At 43.5% G+C, this 18,882-nt stretch overlaps 1 protein-coding gene across 2 annotated transcripts in view; it reads left to right on the forward strand.

Moving 5' to 3' along the window:
- The window catches only part of PLCE1 (phospholipase C epsilon 1), a 325,603-nt gene that overhangs the window by 289,906 nt on the left and 16,815 nt on the right, over positions 1–18,882 (forward strand). For both annotated transcript variants that reach the window (XM_087432292.1, XM_087432293.1), the window contains exons 22-27: positions 291–408; positions 5,124–5,255; positions 6,545–6,835; positions 11,543–11,706; positions 12,995–13,256; positions 16,866–16,984. In XM_087432292.1, coding sequence (XP_087288418.1) covers positions 291–408; positions 5,124–5,255; positions 6,545–6,835; positions 11,543–11,706; positions 12,995–13,256; positions 16,866–16,984 — 1,086 coding nt within the window. The remainder of the gene's footprint in view (positions 1–290; positions 409–5,123; positions 5,256–6,544; positions 6,836–11,542; positions 11,707–12,994; positions 13,257–16,865; positions 16,985–18,882) is intronic.

An 18,882-nucleotide genomic window follows, 5' to 3' on the forward strand; every position in this document is an offset into this window, starting at 1 on the left:
ACAGAAGATGCATAATCAATCATCTATTCATTCAACAAATATGCATTGACTGTTCCACATTTAAGGCACTGAACCATGCCCTCAGGGAAGGTGAAGCATGAGTTAGACTCATCTCTCGCTCTCAGAAAGCTTTTGCTCTAGGATAGGTGTTAGGACATGTATATGGATAAACATAGAGGAGGGCGAAGCACACTAATCACGTGAGAGAGGAACAGGTAAAGAGCTTTGGGGATTCAGGGGTGGCTGGCATATGCCTTCCATGTAAACTGGTATCATTTTTCCCTTGATAGGTTTATGACATGGAACTGGGAGAAGAATTTTATCTTCCTCAGAATAAAAAGGAAAGCAGACAGATTGCACCAGAGCTCTCTGACCTCGTCATCTATTGCCAAGCAGTAAAATTTCCAGGTAAGACTAGGCAATATCATCTATAACATTTAAAGATACCGAAAAATAAAAATATGCTATTTATTTAATGGGGCGTTGTGAATGCTCTCAAAATAACTAAATTGTGTTGCTGAAATCATGATTACAATACCTTCTAAATATTTACTATTATTATAATTTGCTTTGATGGTCATGAGGAAAATACCATAAAATGTTCATTTTCCAGATCTTCTTATGATTTTCAAAATAGTTAATGATGATAATATTCATAAAATCTAATAGCTAAAATTTATTAATACTTAATACTTAAGTACCAGGATTTGTGCTAAGTATTTTACATACATCATCTTCTTGACTTTTTAATAATTCTATGAAGTAGGTGGATTTATCCCCATTTTTAAATAAAACAAAGTCTGAAAGAGATGAAGTAACTGGCCCAAGGTTTCAGAGTGCATCAGTTAAGACTCTTTTGCTTGAAAGTAGCAGAAATTGACTTAAGCAAAGAGGAAATTTATTGGCTCGTGTGTTGAAACATGAAGGGTTACACAAGTTTCAGGTATAGCTTGATCCAGGGCTTTCTCTCTCCGCATTTCTCACTCTGCCTCCACTGTGTTGGCTCTATTCCCTTTGTGGTTGCAAGGTGGCTGCAGTAGGCTAGCACTACATGTTTCCAGATTCAGCTTTAGTGTAAGAGTCTCTTCCAGAACTTTCAGCAGCAGTTTTGTTATTTTTCATTGGGTCCCTTGCCCATCCCTGAACCAATCACTGTGGCCAAGGGCATGCAGTGCTCTGACAGTCTAGGGCCTATGGCACATGTCCCATCCCTGAGCTGGATAGCGAGGCTCCACCCAAACCAAGGACGGGATTTCAGTGGGAGAGAGATTTCTCCAATTGGCCATTTCTAAAGTACAGGGTGGTCTAGCGGTTAAGATTTAGAGTTCTCACCGCTGTGATCCAGGTTTGTTTCTGGGTCAGGGAACCACACCACCCATCTGTTGATTGTCATACTGTGTCATGCTGAAAGCTATGACACCAGTATTTCAAATATCAGCAGGGTCACCCACAGTGGACAGGTTTCAGTGGAGCTTCTAGACTAGACAGAATAGACAGAGGACATGGCCACTGACTTCCAAAAAAATTGGTCATGAAAACCCTATGAATAGTAGCAGAGCATTTTCTGATATAGCGCTGGAAGATGAAAGGATGGCCCAAAAGACCAGGCAAGGTTCTGCTTTGCTGTACACCAGGTCTCTAGGAGTCGGAATCAACTTGACAGCACTAACAACAAAGTACAGTGAACTTATGCTGATAAACCACTTCCCCAAAAATGTGCATATCAGTTAATAAATGTTAGAACTACAATTCCAAAGCCTGTCTATCTCCATAGTCCTGCCTGCCCTTAACCATTGCACTACCCTGCCTCTCTTGCTAGGGGGTGCTTCATTGAGCTCATCCAATTACGTGTTCCACAGATGGGGCAGCAGAAGGTAGAGGGCAACCAAGAAAGCCCATAAATATATGGAAGTCAGAAAAGTTCATCGCCTCATACTAAGAGAAAGGATTCCCTTGCACAAGATTTCTGAGAACAGGAAAGCAGCTGGAATTGGGGGATCTGTCCAAATGTCAGTAAACAGGGTATATAAACTTGGCCTGGAGAGAGGAGTTAAAATACCAGCCCTCAGGGCTGGCCCCGTGGCATAGCAGTTAAGTGCGCGCGCTCCACTGCGCAGCCCGGGGTTCACAGGTTCAGATCCCGGGCGAGCACCGACGCACCGCTTCTCAAGCCGTGCTGTGGCAGCGTCCCACGTACAAAGTAGAGGAAGATGGGCACAGATGTTAGCCCAGGGCCAACCTTCCTCAGCAAAAAGAGGAGAATTGGCAACAGATGTTAGCTCAGGGCTAATCTTCCCCTACCCAAAAAAAGAAAAGAAAGGTGTAAGCAAGAACAAACAAACAAAAAAAAATACTAACTCTCATTTTTTTCAAGGTGGTCTGAACACAGATCCTGGCTTCCAGAGGCTTGTCTTAAGCACCACTTCTCCCACTCTGACCTACAAACAGGACAGAGGTGATAGGGTATTAAAAAAACTAGGTAGTAGTGGTCTTTTCACGCACCAAAGGGAAAAAATCATAAAGGGAACTTTCTCAATTTCAAGTTTTCTCCTGTAAGCTGTTTTTAAACTTTTGGCAGCTGCTACTGCTTATCTGCTAGCAAATTCTGTTGAGGAGGATATGAATGAATAAGTAGCAAGCAAAGATTTCAAAGAAATGCAAGAACCTAGCCATTTAGATTTCACAGATTGTGACTTTCTGTCACATGATTACAATATGACCATATTTGCAGCAGTGAAATTGTTCTTATGATGGGATAGAATCCTCTTCCTGTCAGAGTCTCGTGGCCTTCACATCCTTCATCATGGGAACAAATGTGAGAACTACTCATTCAAGAAGCACACACTGCATCTCTTGTTCTTTATAAATTCAGCTGAAGCTATACCCAAACCGTGTCACTGGCTTTATCTTTTCTTCTCAAGCACTGAGTAAATAAAGAGCACAAGTTCCCAAAGATATTTGAAGCACTGTGAAAGGTACAGTTTCTGTACTGATAGAGAATTCTGAAAGAGTCAAAAGGTCATTTGGTCCAGCTTCTGATATGAGGCACAGGATAAGCGTGGGGCTGTTTGGCTTATTTTAAAAATTCCAAGTATGCTGGTTTTTAAAACTGTTTATATAGCACACATTCTTTATAGGTGTACTATATTTTAATTTTTTTTTAGTAACTGAAATTTCTTACATTTTTCTTTTCCAAATTTATTTCCTTTCTCAGAATAACTAAATTGTGTTGCCAGAATCATTGTTATAATACCTTCTAAATATTTATTGTTATTATGATTTATTTTGATGCTCATGAGGAAAATACCATAAAATGTTCATTTTGCTACACTATTGATTTTAATTTTGCTACATTATCAGTTTCATCTCACCTTTCACCAAGTCCCTTCCAAGGAGCCATATGCAAAAAAATCTTCAGAGCAGTGAGGCACCACGAAGATCATGTGTTATGATCTTCTCCAGAAGTAAAGTCAGTTCCCCAAGATCACAAACCTGCTTCAGTGGCCTTGACTCCTCAGTGACCTTGACTAGGCAGTTATATAACTTCTCTGCATTTCACATTCCTTATCTGTAAACAAGACGTAACAGTCCTAACTCAAGAGGTTGTTGTAAAAATTAGTAGTGAAGTATGTAATGTAATTAGCACACTATCTGGAAAACAGTTGGCTCTCTGGAAATGGTCATTATTGTCATTGTCATTGGTAAATGGGCCAGCAGGGCAGACGAAGGTTCTTTGTTGCTGCTTCTGTTACTTCTGTGGGCCTCTCCGGATTCCTTCCCCTTTCTTGATTACCAGGCCCTCGTTTTCTTGCTTCCTCACCCCACCCCAGGAGAACAACCAGGATCTTCATGGAAGGGCTCACATACCCCTTGGGGATGTCGACACGTGCCAGAATGCGTCTCCCAGAATTGAACACAGCCCCTCACTCCGGCCCGTCCTCGGTTTTACTTGAGAGAAAATCCATTGTTACATCACTGTGTAGAGGGCAAAATTCACACAAAATCTTAAAGCTTGAGAACTCACTAGTCCAAGTTTGTGCATCTTGGTGGTTTCAGATACTTCAGAGAAAAAAATTTAGAAGCCCCACAGCTGCTATGAACTGAGCACTTTCTCTGAACAAGATATTCTACTAAGTATTCTCTCATTTAATCCTAAACACAACTCTTTTGCAGATGAGGAAGGAGTGGTTCACAGAGGTTAAGTAACTTGTGTGAGGTCGCACCTCTAGGAACAGGGTTTAAACCCCAAATTCTACGTTCTTGTTAAACACTATCCTGTCTTCTCTGATGGTGTTCTTAGAAGGTGTATTTTCCTCTCAAAAAGGACTGCCTGAATGCTGCTTCAGCTGAAGGAAGTACTCTCTAATAGTACAATGGTAGACAGAGGGAATGGTTTGGAGGCAACTCTGGCTTCACTGGTGCCTTTAAATGGCTCTTCCTGCGGGAGCCGGGCCTGCGTGGTATGCATCCATTTCCTCATTCAGCAAGTATCTATTAAGTTCCTGCTATGCACCAGGCACTGTGCCAGGCAGGAAGGATCCAGGGAGTGGTTGGACTAGAAGTGAGAAAAAGAAGCTATGAAACATCACTATCGTCATAATTTATTTCCCGTTTAATCCTCAGACTAGCCCTGTGAGTTCCTATCATTACACCCATTTTGTAGGTAAGGAAACTGAGGAACAGAGAGGGTAGATGTTGAGTCAAAGCTCCTACTGACAGGAATGGAACCCAGACAATATGATGCTAACGCTCAGGCTCTTCACCATTCTTTCTTCTCTCCGAATTGAGTAATTAGGTCCTGATAATTTAATATTGACAGCAGCACTTTCTCTTCATGTAATTGTTCAAAATCTTTCTGGTGCACGATCAAGTGGGTGTGTGTGTGATTTTGTCGTCATTCTGTCATAATCATGCACTTCTTGTCACATTTGCCTACAGAGATAAAAACTGTGCTATAATTGCCTACAATGCTATTATTATCGGTGCTAAAAATGCCACTAGGTCTTCTGTACTAGGTTATAAGAGAGTAGTAGGACTTCAAAATAAACATTAACAGGGATGGAAAATGTTGAGTTCCCTTGCCTGTAGTTTTTGGCTTATTTATTTTCATTTTATGGGAACAGGCCTGTCAACTCTAAATGCATCTGGCTCTAGCAGAGGAAAAGAAAGGAAAAGCAGGAAGTCCATTTTTGGCAACAATCCGGGCAGAATGAGCCCTGGGGAGACAGCATCACTTAACAAAACATCTGGAAAAAGTAAAGTCACCTGACAGTATCTTTGATTCTGCATGCTGGATGATTCTGATATTTTACTGTGTAACCACTTCCTTTGAACTTTTTAATTCTTTTTTTATTTTCATGAATGTTCAGATTATCTGCATGATATAAACATTTAAAAAATTATGAGTTTACACTTTTAACTTCCTAAAAAATAGTATTTCACTGAAGACATTCTAACAGTGTTTGCCTCAAAAGTAAAAATTGGAGCCACCTTGGAACATTTTAGTGGTTCTTGGAACTGCACTTTTCACCATTATAACTCCAGAAGATATATCCATTTTATTTCTGATTTTTATTATAAAAGTAATAAATACTCATAGTTAAAAACTCAAACAATACAGAGTATTATTAAAATTCCTTTCCATTCTCAATGTCCCAGTTCTACTCCCCGGAGGTAACTGCTGTTAAGTTTATTGTGTTTTGTTCAAGAAAAGTAAGATCTTTTTTAAGATAATCCAAATGGGATATAACTCAGCATGTTTGTATAACTTTTATACTTGCTATAACTTTTCACATAGCTTTCTGTACATGTAGCTACCTTGTTCTCCTTAATGCCTCTATGGTACTCCATTGTGTGGATATATTGTCGATTATTTAACCACTTCCTCACTGGTAGAAGGTTTGGGTTGCTTCCTGGGTTTTTTTGTTGCTTTTCTTTTTCTTTTTCTTTTTTTTTTTTTTTTTTTTTGCTATAAAAAACAATGCTAGAGGGGCCGGCCCGGTGGCGCAAGCGGTTAAGTGTGTGTGCTCAGCTGCGGCGGCCTGGGTTCACCGGTTCGGATCCCGGGCGCGCACCAAAGCACCGCTTGTGGAGCCATGCTGTGGCAGCGTCCCATGTAAAGCAGAGGAAGATGGGCATGGATGTTAGCTCAGGGCCAATCTTCCTCAGAAAAAAAAGGAGGATTGGCAGCAGATGTTAGCTCAGTGCTGATCTTCCTCATAAAAAAAAAAAACAACAATGCTAGAATGAACACCCTTGTACATGTGTTGTTGTATCTTTGTGCAAATATGTCCACAGAACTGATGAGATACCAAGGCAAAGGACTTTCAGGCTTTTAACTTAAGTTAGTGTTGCAATACTCATTTGAAAACTCACCAGCTCTCATTTTGTTTCAAGGTGGTGGACTCACTCACAAGTAACCCGCACGATGTTTTCTGATGTGTTCTGTGTTATGATTGGTTACTGGGATGTTGTTCAGGGTTTATCTTTCTAAAATATTTAAAGTTTTCTGCACTAATCTGAGGCTAATCTTTTGGGGGTTTAGGTTCCTATGAAGGAATGCGACAGGCCTGGGAGGAATCTTCTTCCTCCCTCAACCCAACCACGTCCCTCAGCGCTATCATTAGAACTCCCAAATGTTACCATATCTCATCGCTGAATGAAAATGCCGCCAAACGTCTGTGCCGCAGGTATTCTCAGAAACTGATCCAGCACACCGCCTGCCAGCTGCTGAGGACTTACCCGGCTGCCACCCGCATCGACTCCTCCAACCCCAACCCCCTCATGTTCTGGCTCCATGGGATACAGCTCGTGGCTCTCAACTACCAGACAGATGGTAATGGGCCTGCCCCACCCAGAGGGTGCCTCCTCACCTCACTCCTTGGCGTCTTATATTTCAGTAAACGTAGTTCGACAAACCACATTTTTTGAAAGGGCCAGGATTCCAGACTGGGGCACACCATGTGTGAGGATAAAAATACAGATGACAGAAGACAGAAGTGAATTTGATACTGAATTGTGCCCTTGACGTTTCAGAGTTAAGGCAACAGAAAAAACCTCGAAGGGTTCCCTAAGAGTCTCTTGTTCCTGCCCCCTTTTTACAGCACTTTTTAAACATAGGACGGCTCTTGATAGGGCTGTGTGCGGTTTGTTTTTAAAGATCTTTTGGGGCAGAGATTTCCTAACACCGCTTAGTCTCGCTAAACTATTGTTCTTGCAGTCAGAAAGTAGCGTCGCTCCAAATACTTTGCAAGTTAAAACATTTTAGCTTCTTCTCATCCCTTTGAGATTGAAATGGAGAATAACCGTCAGTGCTCCAAGAGTAGCCAACACAAAGAAAACAAGTATGTGAATTACATGAGCAGAGACGGTAGTTCGTGTTTCTCCACTGTCGATGAGACTCTCATAACGGGTAACTGATGAGGCCTAAAAGTCCAGAGTAAAAGCTACTGTTTATTGCATGCTCACTGTGTGCCAGGCACTGGGCAGAATTCTTGACCCCTGTCATCTCACTTAATCTTCGCAACAACCCTAAGAGGCGGATACCTTTATGATCCCTATTTCTCAGACGAGCAAACCAAGGCACAGAGCAATTAATTTGCTCAAGGCCACAAAATGGCTTATAATAATAAATTTGAGGACTCTGGGAGTTTAGAGGATAAAGCTTTTTGTTTCCACTTGGTTATGGGGGGAGATGGGGAGCTGCAGAAGATGAAGAAAGAATAGATGAGGAATGTTTCCTAGAAGCTCATTCAAAAACCACAGTCTTTCCTTTGAACAGTCAAGCGGCCTTCCCATTCCACTCACGTGAACTGAACCAGATCCTAACTAACCGTGCTGACCCACCAGCCACAGCAGAGCCCAGCCTCCAGCCAAGGTCAACCACAGCCTGAGCTCTGGGATCAGCTGGCCACCTGGTACTGGCGCCAACAGCACCCACGTGTGGCTGACCCTGCAGACGTGTGGTTAGAGATAACAGTCATATTTTTTTGCCCTTGCTACATTTGCTTCTTTCAATTGAAATTAAATAAGATAATGCAGGTGAAGTACCAGACTTGACGTAGTGCCTGGCACATAGAAAGCATTCCACAAATGTTAACTGTCATTAAGTGTTTTTGATATGTTATGGAAACAGTATGATTTGGACTCACAAGTGGAAATAATAATGAAATATTTTCAAAGTTGTAAAAATTCCTTTTCAATCTGTCCCAAGTGACTTGTGGGTTCACATCTCTGGCTCTGTCTTTAGCCCTGTGTCCGCTGGCGCCCTTGGTTATTATGATACTGAAATATTTTAAGTAAACTGAAATAACTAGCAAAATGGTTTTCTCAAGGAAATGGAAATGCATTTGGTTTTGGATGTGCCCTTTCTCCTGAAGTGCCGAGGCTGGTACAGACACACTGGCTCCCCTGGTGGCGCAGGGAGCCACAGCTGAAGGGGACATGGGAATTGCCCCTCCTTGGGCCACCCTGCAGTCCAGAGGCACACCCTGAACCTGCATCTTGACCTCGCTCACCACTAGAGCCTCTGCCTCTCTTCCAAATCCAGCCAGGAGTGCATGTTCAAGCTGCCCCGCTCAGGGGAGGCAGATGGCTGTGTTGTGTGGTTCATCCTCAAATTTCTCTCCATAATCTTTCAACCCAGGAGGGAGTGCTGCCATATAACCTCTCTTGAGTTGATGTAGCAAGCAGTGATTAAACATCTCCCCTGGACAAAGCACAAGCTACGTGCAGTTTCAGTGTGGTCATCTGTAAAAATGGTCTTCATTTCCACAAACTGAGTGTAGAACCTGGTCAATACATTGCACACAGTTGATGCTCAATAAATGTATGCTGCACTAAGCTCAAACAGATTGTCCCTCTCAGCCCCACTGCGATCTGAACCTGTAGTTCTTGATTTTTGGTCCAGGTCTCTTCTAGGTACTTCTCTATGAATTGCAAGTCCAAATAGAGAGATAAGAGTCAACAACATTGGAATCATTTTTTAATTTTTGAAAAGAATTCCCAGGTTAGGGAGTGATTGATTTTCCATAAAATATCCCAACCAAATAACAGAGAACCCCTTCCCAATGTCCCTGTAGCCTCCAAATATGTGCCATGGATCATGTGTCTTACCACTTCCTGAATTTCAGGGGACCCTGATGCCCCAAAGTGATGTCCATGGACTTAAGGTCATCTCTTCCCAAGATTTCTAATGGTTCCATCAACTCCCAGAAGGTCTGCAGTGATCTGGAAGCAGGAGTAGCCCATGTCTACACTCAATAAGACCAGCTCTTGAGTTTGGAAACTGACGTGAGCCTGGTATGCAGACCCAGGTTATTGCTGGCAACAGTCCCTCAAAGTTCTTTCTCTCTGGGGCAGAACGATTCCTGCCTCATGTCCCAGGACCTACAAGTATGTAGACATACACCCTCAGTCAAAAGAAAAGCTCCTATTATTATTTATTATGCTTTCTTGAATGATTGTCACACTTTTTGTGATGACTTTTCTAGCTCCAAAATATAGGGATAATTATTATGAGAATAGTGTCTACTTAATACAGGGTTTTTGAATTAATAGAAGACCATAAAGATAGTGATATGCTTGATCTGCTATCACATGCATTGACGGAGAGAGGTGATGGGGTTACATAGATTCATGCACAATCTTTCACTTTGGTAGAACAGAGGTCAAAACTATAGCCCTACATGAAGTTCTGGGACCACCCCTGGGGGACAGTAGGAGGGCTAAATCTGACAATATAGGAGGGCTAAATTTGAGGTCCCACCTTTATTCCAAACTGAGCAGCTCTACATGGATCTGTTTTACATCTGGCATCACCAAATGAGATTTTAGTTAAGAAAAAGTGCTTTAAAGTTTTAGAAAGCTACAAGGATAGACACAGTGCTAATGAAATCAGACTTCAAACCCAAATGGGTGTTGACATCATAATCATAATTTAATAGCTAGTGATTATCAAGCACCTTCTATGTGCCTAATGCTGGGGTAGGGACTTTCCCACAATATCTCATTGATCTTTGTGACATCCCTGTGACATGTACAGTATATGGCTCAGTAATTAAGATTGGAAACTATGGCTCAGGCTTTCTGGGTTTGAACCCTAGCATCCACCACTTACTAGCTGTGTGCCTTGGGTTTTTTCATTTCTTGTGCCTCAATTTCCTCATCTATAAAAATGAGAATACTAAAAGAATTTACCTCGTGGGTTATTGGGAGGCACCAATGCACATAAAGTGCTTAGACTGGGGCCTGGTACATAGTAAGAGGGTAGTAGGTGTGAGTTGTTATAATTTTGTTAGTAATACATATCCATTTCACATTAACCAACTCTGCATGAGCTAGTTTGCTTCACTCTCTTCGCCATCCTAGCCCATGTCTGTGTTACTCTGTCACAGAGTAGCCTGGGAAGAGAATTTTCTCCCACCGCAGGCAAGACACTTTGCCTCATTGAATCAGTCACATGGGGACTGCAAGGGGCCTGAGAGATGGGGTCCCATGCACTAATTTTATAGATAAGCAGACTGAGGCCCAAGGAACTTTCATATGTCGAAGACATCTTACCCTAGGAATTCCTGCACACGATCCCAGCCAACCCCACGTACACGGAATAATTTTACACACGAGACAAGTGGAGGCCAACTTCTCATTACTCCGTGGTGCTTACCACACTTTTCCTTGATGTTGGTCCATGTAGCAGAGTTCACTGTGCACATGGAAGGAATCTATCAGAGGGAACATTTGTCAGGTGTGTCTCATAAACTTTTTGCTCATCTGGGCAACTTTTCATACAGACTTGCGCCATCAGAGGAGCATTTGAGTGTGTAAGAGCCCAAAAACAGTACAGGAATCCAATCATTCATCAAAACACTGTGCCAGATAAAATCTGGCCACAAAAGACTGGAAGCCGTTGTGAGGGTTCCAGAGTTGATGATGGAGGGGATTGTGGACATGATGTGAATCACATGTGATAACGATTTTTTCTTTCATATTTAACTACAATGAAAAAAAGAGGCAGAAGTATTGTAATTTATAGGTTGAAGTTGAGATTTTAAGGAAAAGATATGTTCTTCTGGCTAGTCTCCTAGTCTTTTTTAGATTATTAAGATTTTATCTTACATTTGAAAAAGCAAGAATTGGTCATACAGTTGTCTGCGTGGTTTGGCTTTTAGGGGTAAGAAAATGCCATTATTCTTTTCTAAAATTCAGTACAAAATGAGGTATTTCAAAGATTTTTTTTTGGATACATGTTGTAAATTTTACTTGCAAGAGGAGTTTTTAAGTGGCAGAACCTAGGCCAGAGTGGGCACTGGGCATATCCCGTGGACTGTGAGCACCATGGAGACAGGGACTTTACGTCTTGTTACACAACCCTGGTACATAGTAGGCACTCAGTCAATCTATGGAATGAATGAATGGTTATCTCTTCTTCATGCTTAAGCTTAGGGAAAATCAATACAAAGTTCTTTTGAACTTTAAAGTAAATTTATAAGATGACATTTAAGTGACAAAGTGACAAGCAATATTGACTTTGTTTATTTTGCAGATCTCCCTTTGCATTTAAATGCTGCCATGTTTGAGGCCAATGGTGGCTGTGGTTATGTTTTGAAACCCCCAGTTCTGTGGGACAAGAACTGTCCTATGTATCAGAAGTTTTCTCCCTTGGAAAGAGACCTGGACAACATGGAGCCTGCTGTCTATTCTTTAACTGTGAGTGTGGCCCCTGGTGTCAGAATGTCATAAGCCTTCCTGAATACGAACTGGTTTTGGATTCAAGGCATTACAAAGTTCTCATGTCACAATTTTGTTCATGCAGATTTAGTTCCCAAAAGAATTTCTTTACCTCGCAGAAAGCGGTGGCTGTGGTTTAAGTATGCTGTCACCAGGCACAGTATTTGCCAGAGCCCACAGGTGGAGTTAGGAGCTCCCTGCTTCACCTACATACTGATGATGGTAATTCTGTCTTCCGGGGGCCCCTAGGATCAGAACTATGAGTGTATCCCATAGAAGCGGAGCTCCTTCTTAGAGCAGGTCATCTTAACCTCTAACAAGCTCTCACAAGATCAGACAAACAGGCATCAATATACAAATTAATTAAACATCTTTCCTCCTTACAGTTTAACCTTCATCATTCCTGGACCTTTCCTTACTCCTTTTATTGCCTAATTAACTAACTGTCAAAACTCCACAGACTGCCGTTAACCACCGAGCCCCAGTAGCTCATCACTCAGGTTTATTTCCCCCTTCTTTCGCGTCCCCTTAAGCTGAAGGAGAAAAAAACCACCGGATGGGTGATAGGAAAGACATGAGGGACACAGTTATCTCTTCTGTCCGTCTTTAGATCTTGCCTGTTTCCCTCCAAAGGAAGAATGCCGAGCAGCCTCTGCCCGCGACGCCTCAAACCCCCGGGAGAACCCCACTCACAGATTTCCCTACCACCCAAACTGCTTTTTCTCTTTCCCTAAGACTAGGGCAGTGGCGCCTTTTCCCTCTGACCATTTTAGCTAGACTCGAGCATGGCTTCATGTTTACAGAGGCTATGAATTAATTTTTAACAACATTCCCTGTGACTTGCTCCGAAACTACACCATTCAAGGAAAAGGTTTTGGGAGTTATAAAACATACGCCTAGAACACTTTGAACAGAATGTTAGTAACAAATTTGTGATTAGATACTTGAGGTCTTCTCCATTTCTCAAGCCTTTTCGAGAACCTTAATTTCCTCTTAATTACTTAGTTTTTGAAGATAATTGAACTTTTTAACAGTTGAAAGGTTGTCGTTAGGTGAATGCTGTTGACAAAATAGGCTCTCACATGATTCCAGTCATGCGATTACGTGATTACAATAGCTTACTTTTTTTTTTTTTAGCAGCTTTATTAATCATTTACCTCGTCCATTCCAGAGTATTCTTTGTCTTTCTTTGTGAAGGTGCAGGTGCAGAGTTGCCTTTGTTTCTTTTGCATCTTCGGTGACTTGGATCCTTTTTTCCCCTCCTCAGATTGTCTCTGGTCAAAACGTGTGCCCGAGTAACAGCACGGGAAGCCCGTGCATTGAAGTGGACGTCCTTGGCATGCCCCTAGACAGCTGCCATTTCCGCACGAAGCCCATCCATCGAAATACCCTGAACCCCATGTGGAACGAACAGTTTCTCTTCCGAGTTCACTTTGAAGATCTCGTATTTCTCCGTTTTGCGGTTGTGGAAAACAACAGCTCGGCGGTAACCGCTCAGAGGGTCATTCCACTCAAAGCTTTAAAACGAGGTAGAATAAAATTGTCAAAATGTTAATAGTTATTGTAACTAAGTGATGGATGCCCCAGAGTTCATCATGCTCTTCTTGCTATTTTTGTGTATGTTTGAAATTTTCATATCGAAAAATTAAATTAAGAGGCAGGAAGAAATCAAATTTGAACACTGTTTAAGCACATCCCAAAAGAGGTTTTTCTTTTACATTATCCTAAAATCTGAGGTATTGACAACATCCTTTATGAGGTGCAGCCTCTCCCACCGCTGCTGATGTTGGGGGCAGGGGTTCTTGTGCTCTCATTCCCTCACGTCCTTTCCCAGACAGCACCCACCGCACCCCTGGCATTTTTTTTAAAGATTTTATTTATTTAATTTTTCCCCCCAAAGCCCCAGTAGATAGTTGTATGTCGTAGCTGCACATCCTTCTAGTTGCTGTATGTGGGACTCGGCCTCAGGATGGACGAAGAAGTGGTGCCTCGATGAGCACCCGGGATCCGAACCCGGGCCACCAGCATTGCAGCGCGCGCACTTAACCACCAAGCCACAGGGCCGGCCCACTCCTGGCATTTTTAAAGCAGGGATTGAAGGAGGGAGAGGGGGAGGGTTGGGGGTGGCAGTGGCATAAGTGGGCCGAGGTTGGAGTTGAGGCCTGGCAGAAGTCCAGGTCAGAAGCCAGGAATAGATGTTGGGTGCAGAGCAGGGAAACGTGGAGAATCCTGAGCAAAGGCCGAGCTGTTGGCTGGTTGGATCCATACTTCGTAAGGGATTTTGCTGGTACCTCAGATTGGCTTTGCCGTGGCCCTCGGGGAACTTCAGCTTGCGCACCTGTCCAGAATGTCTGTGCAATTTTGATGTGCATCAGAGTCACCTGGGGCTCTTGGTAATAAAATGCAGATTCTGAGGCAGTAGATCTGGGGAACGGCTTGAGATTCCCCCTCTCTAACAAGCTCCCAGGGATGCTGACCCTGCCCATCTACTTTGAGTACCAAAGTTCTAGTGCCTACTTCCTCCCACAACCGCACCCACACCGCCATCCTCTGAGCTCCACAAACACCTTCTAATCTCCTACTTTTTGTTCTTTTCCTCTTTCTCTTCTCCATTGTGCAAGTAGCACATGGTCATTGTCTAAGTCCGCTCAGGCTGCTATAACAAAATACCGCAGGGGCCGGCCCCGTGGCTTAGCGGTTAAGTGCGCACACTCTGCTACTGGCAGCCCGGGTTCGGATCCCGGGCGCACACCGACGCACCACTTCTCCGGCCATGCTGAGGCCGTGTTCCACATACAGCAACTAGAAGGATGTGCAGCTATGACGTACAACTATCTACTGGGGCTTTGGGGAAAAAAAATGAGGAGGATTGGCAATAGATGTTAGCTCAGAGCCGGTCTTCCTCAGCAAAAAAAAGAGGAGGATTAGCGTGGATGTTAGCTCAGGGCTGATCTTCCTCACAAAAAAAAAAAAAATACCGCAGGCCGGGTGGCTTAAACAACAGAAATTTGTTTTCTCACAGTTCTGGAGGTTGGAGGTCTTAAGGTCAAGGTGTCAGCAGATTTGGTTTCCTCTGAGGCCTCTCTCCTTGGCTTGCAGATGGCCACCTACCCACTACGTCCTCACAGTGTCGTCCCTGAGTCTGTGTGCGCGGCATCTGGTGTCTCTGTCTGTGTGCTAATCTCCTCTTATAAGGATACCAGTCATATTGGAGTAAGGCCCACCCTAATGGCCCATTTTAACTTCTTCACTTCTTTTTTTTTTTTTTTTTTTTGTGAAGAGATCAGCCCTGTGCTAACATCCGCCAATCCTCCTGTTTTTTTGCTGAGGAAGACGGCCCTGGGCTAACATCTGTGCCCATCTTCCTCCACTTTATATGGGACGCCGCCACAGCATGGCTTGCCAAGCAGTGCGTCGGTGCGCGCCCGGGATCCGAACCAGCGAACCCCGGGCCGCCACAGCGGAGCACGCGCACTTAACCGCTTGCGCCACGGGGCCGGCCCCAAATTTTTCACTTCTTTAAAGGCCCTATCTCCAGAAACAGTCACATTCTGAGGTACTGGGAGTAAGGACTTCAACATATGAATTTTAGGAGGACACAATTCAGGTCATAACAGTTGTCACAGAAATATGAGAAAGTAGAGACAAGCAAAAACAATTTTTTTTTAATTATCTGTTTTTCCATCTCTCCAAAATAATCCCTTTTGGTGTATATCTTTTGCAGCTTTATTTCTCCGCCCGTGTATATATATATTAGCACATAGTAAAAATTTTTAACAAATAAGCTTCCTAGTAATCTTAGTGTTTTGCAACTTACTGGTTTTCACTTAACTAATGTATTTATTTATTTATTTATTTATTTATTTATTTTAATTTTTTTTTCCCCCAAAGCCCCAGTAGATAGTTGTATGTCATAGCTGCACATCCTTCTAGTTGCTGTATGTGGGACGTGGCCTCAGCATGGCCGGAGAAGCAGTGCGTCAGTGCGCGCCCAGGATCTGAACCCGTGCTGCCAGTAGCAGAGCGTGCGCACTTAACCGCTAAGCCACAGGGCCGGCCCATTAACTAATGCATTTAATGAGCTACTTTTCATGTTAATAGCTATACATCTTCATTACCACTTTTACTGGCTGCATATTATTCCATTTTATACTTTGTACAAACACTCATCCTGTAACTTATTTTGCCAACCCCCTATGGTTGGAATACTTTATTATCACTAAAGCTGTTCTAAGATGGAATCTTTGTAAAACAGTGACTGTAGATGCCTTGATACAAAAATGATCAGCTTTTTCGACTGTATTTTGTTTGAGTTTAAGATTTCTGTTTGAGGGGCCGGCCCCATGGCGTAGCGGTTAAGTGCACACGCTCCGCTGCTGGCGGCCGGGGTTCAGATCCCGGGCGCACACCGACGCACCGCTTGTCAGGCCATGCTGTGGCGGTGTCCCATATAAAGTGAGGGAAGATGGGCTTGGATGTTAGCCCAGGGCCGATCTTCCTCAGCAAAAAGAGGAGGATTGGCAGATGTTAGCTCAGGGCTGATCTTCCTCACCAAAAAAAAAAAAAAAGATTTCTGTTTGAGCCTAAGTTAGAAACAGTACTTGGGGCCGGCCCCGTGGCTTATCGGTTAAGTGCGTGTGTTCCACTACTGGCAGCCCGGGTTCGGATCCCGGGCACTCACCGATGCACCACTTCTCTGGCCATGCTGAGGCCGCGTCCCACATGCAGCAACTAGAAGGATGTGCAACTATGACATACAACTATCTACTGGGGCTTTGGGAAAAAAAAAAAGGAGGAGGATTGGCAATAGATGTTAGCTCAGAGCCAGTCTTCCTCAGCAAAAAGAGGAGGATTAGCATGGATGTTAGCTCAGGGCTGATCTTCCTCACAAAAAAAAAAAAAAGAAAGAAAGAAACAGTACTTGGACAAGTTAATTACCACTAGGTGGCCCAAAACTGTCTCTAGGGGCAGCACTCTCCCAGTGAAAAGGCATGTGTTGGCTGCATGCCTGTTGCCACCCGCTGCTCACCTAAAGTTCTTATTTCTGCCTGTCATTTATTGACCTCCCTGGGGTATCTTCTTTGCAGAGTTCTGCAGTGCATGGCTAACAAGCTTTTCCCAATTCTGCATTATTCCAGGATATCGACATCTTCAGCTACGAAACCTCCATAATGAAGTCTTGGAGATCTCTAGTTTATTCATAAACAGCAGAAGGATGGAAGAAAACTCCTCTAGCAGTACTCTGCCAGCCTCTTTGGTAATTAAGTTCTGTTTCACTCAGCATATTGGCAGGGATTGCTACACTGGAGGTGGGCTTTCCCGTGGTACAGGAACATGGGCAGTTAGAGTCATTAAGTAGGTAGCTATGAACATAATAATAACAATAATGGCTGACACTTGACATTTTCTAAGCACTTTACATACATACTAGCTCACTTAATCCTCTCAATAACTTCATGAAATAGCTGTTAGTATCATCTCCACTTTACAGATGAGGAAGGTAAGAGCTGAGTACATCTGAGGTCACACAGCTATAAACCCAAGTTCTTCTAGTGCCAAAGCCCATATTCTTAACAGGTACGTTATAGTGCCTGCCAGGGAAGTGAGCCAAAATAACAACATGGGGAAAAGGCTCATTAAGCAAAGCCTGCTAGGATGCATCTCGATACTTCTAGAAACTTCAAGTTGGACCAGGAAAATCCTTTGCTTCTTCAGCGGTCCCGGGGCCGATGTCCCAGGTGAGCAGAGTTGGGGTGAGCAGCCAGGCGCTGCTGGTGATACGTAACTTGCACCCCAGCACGTGGGGAGGGGCAGAGTCTGCACTCTTGCATTAGCCCTTTACATGTTTAATAGTCTGATCACTGTTGTGTCAATATTATACTTCAGCATAGTCCTGACAACCCTTGGAAAGGCTCCTTCTATGCTCACGATGGCGCTGACTTGACCACTGCCACTGCCGTATCTAAATAGCCCTGCTTTCTTCTCTGCTTCTCTTTCCCTTACCTTGTCAGTTTCTTCTCTGTCTGTCTCTGACTTTGTTTTCTTAGGTTCTCCTCCTTTTCCCTTCAATGTGTGGCCAAGGTTGAGAACAGCACCTTGGCCAAGGTGGAGGGAGGTATTGCCTCCGCCTTGTGCAGAGGACTGCAAAGCTGGGCCAGGGCTGCCTGGTACCTAAGAGCCTGAATCACATGTCTTCAGAAAGGCAAGAAAGGGCTTAGTGCCCAATTCTGCGATGGTTGCCCTCAGTCCCTAGTAGAGCTGAAGATTCTACACGTGCCATGAATGAATGGTTTTTCCTCACAACACTTCAGACACCAAATGTGTGGTGTCTTTCCCTACACTACTTCTCCGACTCTCTGACACCAGCTAGGTGTCCTACCTCAGATCCCGCAAGACTGCCCCCACTTCAGATGCCAATTGCAAGTCCCAGGTTGTCCCTGGTACTTCTGACAGACCAACTATAAATTCAAGAGGTTCCCACAACCCCCTCCTCAGGTTCAGTAATTTGCTAGAATGACTCACAGAACTTAGGAAAGTGCTTTACTTACTGTTACTGATTTATTTTAAAGGATACAACTCAGGAACAGCCAAATGGAAGAGATACATAGGGTGAGGTATGGGGGAGAGGGAGCTCAGAGCCTCCATGCCTTCTCTGGGCACAACAGCCTCCCAGCATCTTGATGTGTTCGCCAACCCAGAAGCTCTCAGAACCCCATCTTTTAGGGGTTTATATGGAGAGTTCATTGCATAGGCATGATTGAGTAAATCATTGGCCATTGGTGATTAACTCAATCCCCAGCTCCTTTCTCCTCCCTGGAAGTCAAGAGGTGGGGCTGAAATTTCCAACCATCTAATCGTGCCTTGGTCTTTCTGGTGACCAGCTCTCATCCTGAAGCTATCTAGGGGCCTCCAGCCATCAGTCATCTCATTAGCGTACAGAAAACACTCATCATTCCAGAGATTCCAAGTGTTTTAGGGGATGTGTGCCAGGAACCACGAACAAAGACCAAATACTTATTTTTTACCACATCACACCATACCATCCTTGGTATATCCCAGGCAGCAGCATATATGGTTGGTAAATACATGTGGTCTTTGACATTGGAAGTCATCACCCTTCATTGTCCAAGCCAGAGACTGAAGATCATTCTGGAC

Source organism: Ceratotherium simum, chromosome 6 (genome assembly GCF_057802395.1).
Source record: "Ceratotherium simum simum isolate JZ-2026a chromosome 6, ASM5780239v1, whole genome shotgun sequence".
Classification (NCBI taxonomy): Eukaryota; Metazoa; Chordata; class Mammalia; order Perissodactyla; family Rhinocerotidae; genus Ceratotherium; species Ceratotherium simum.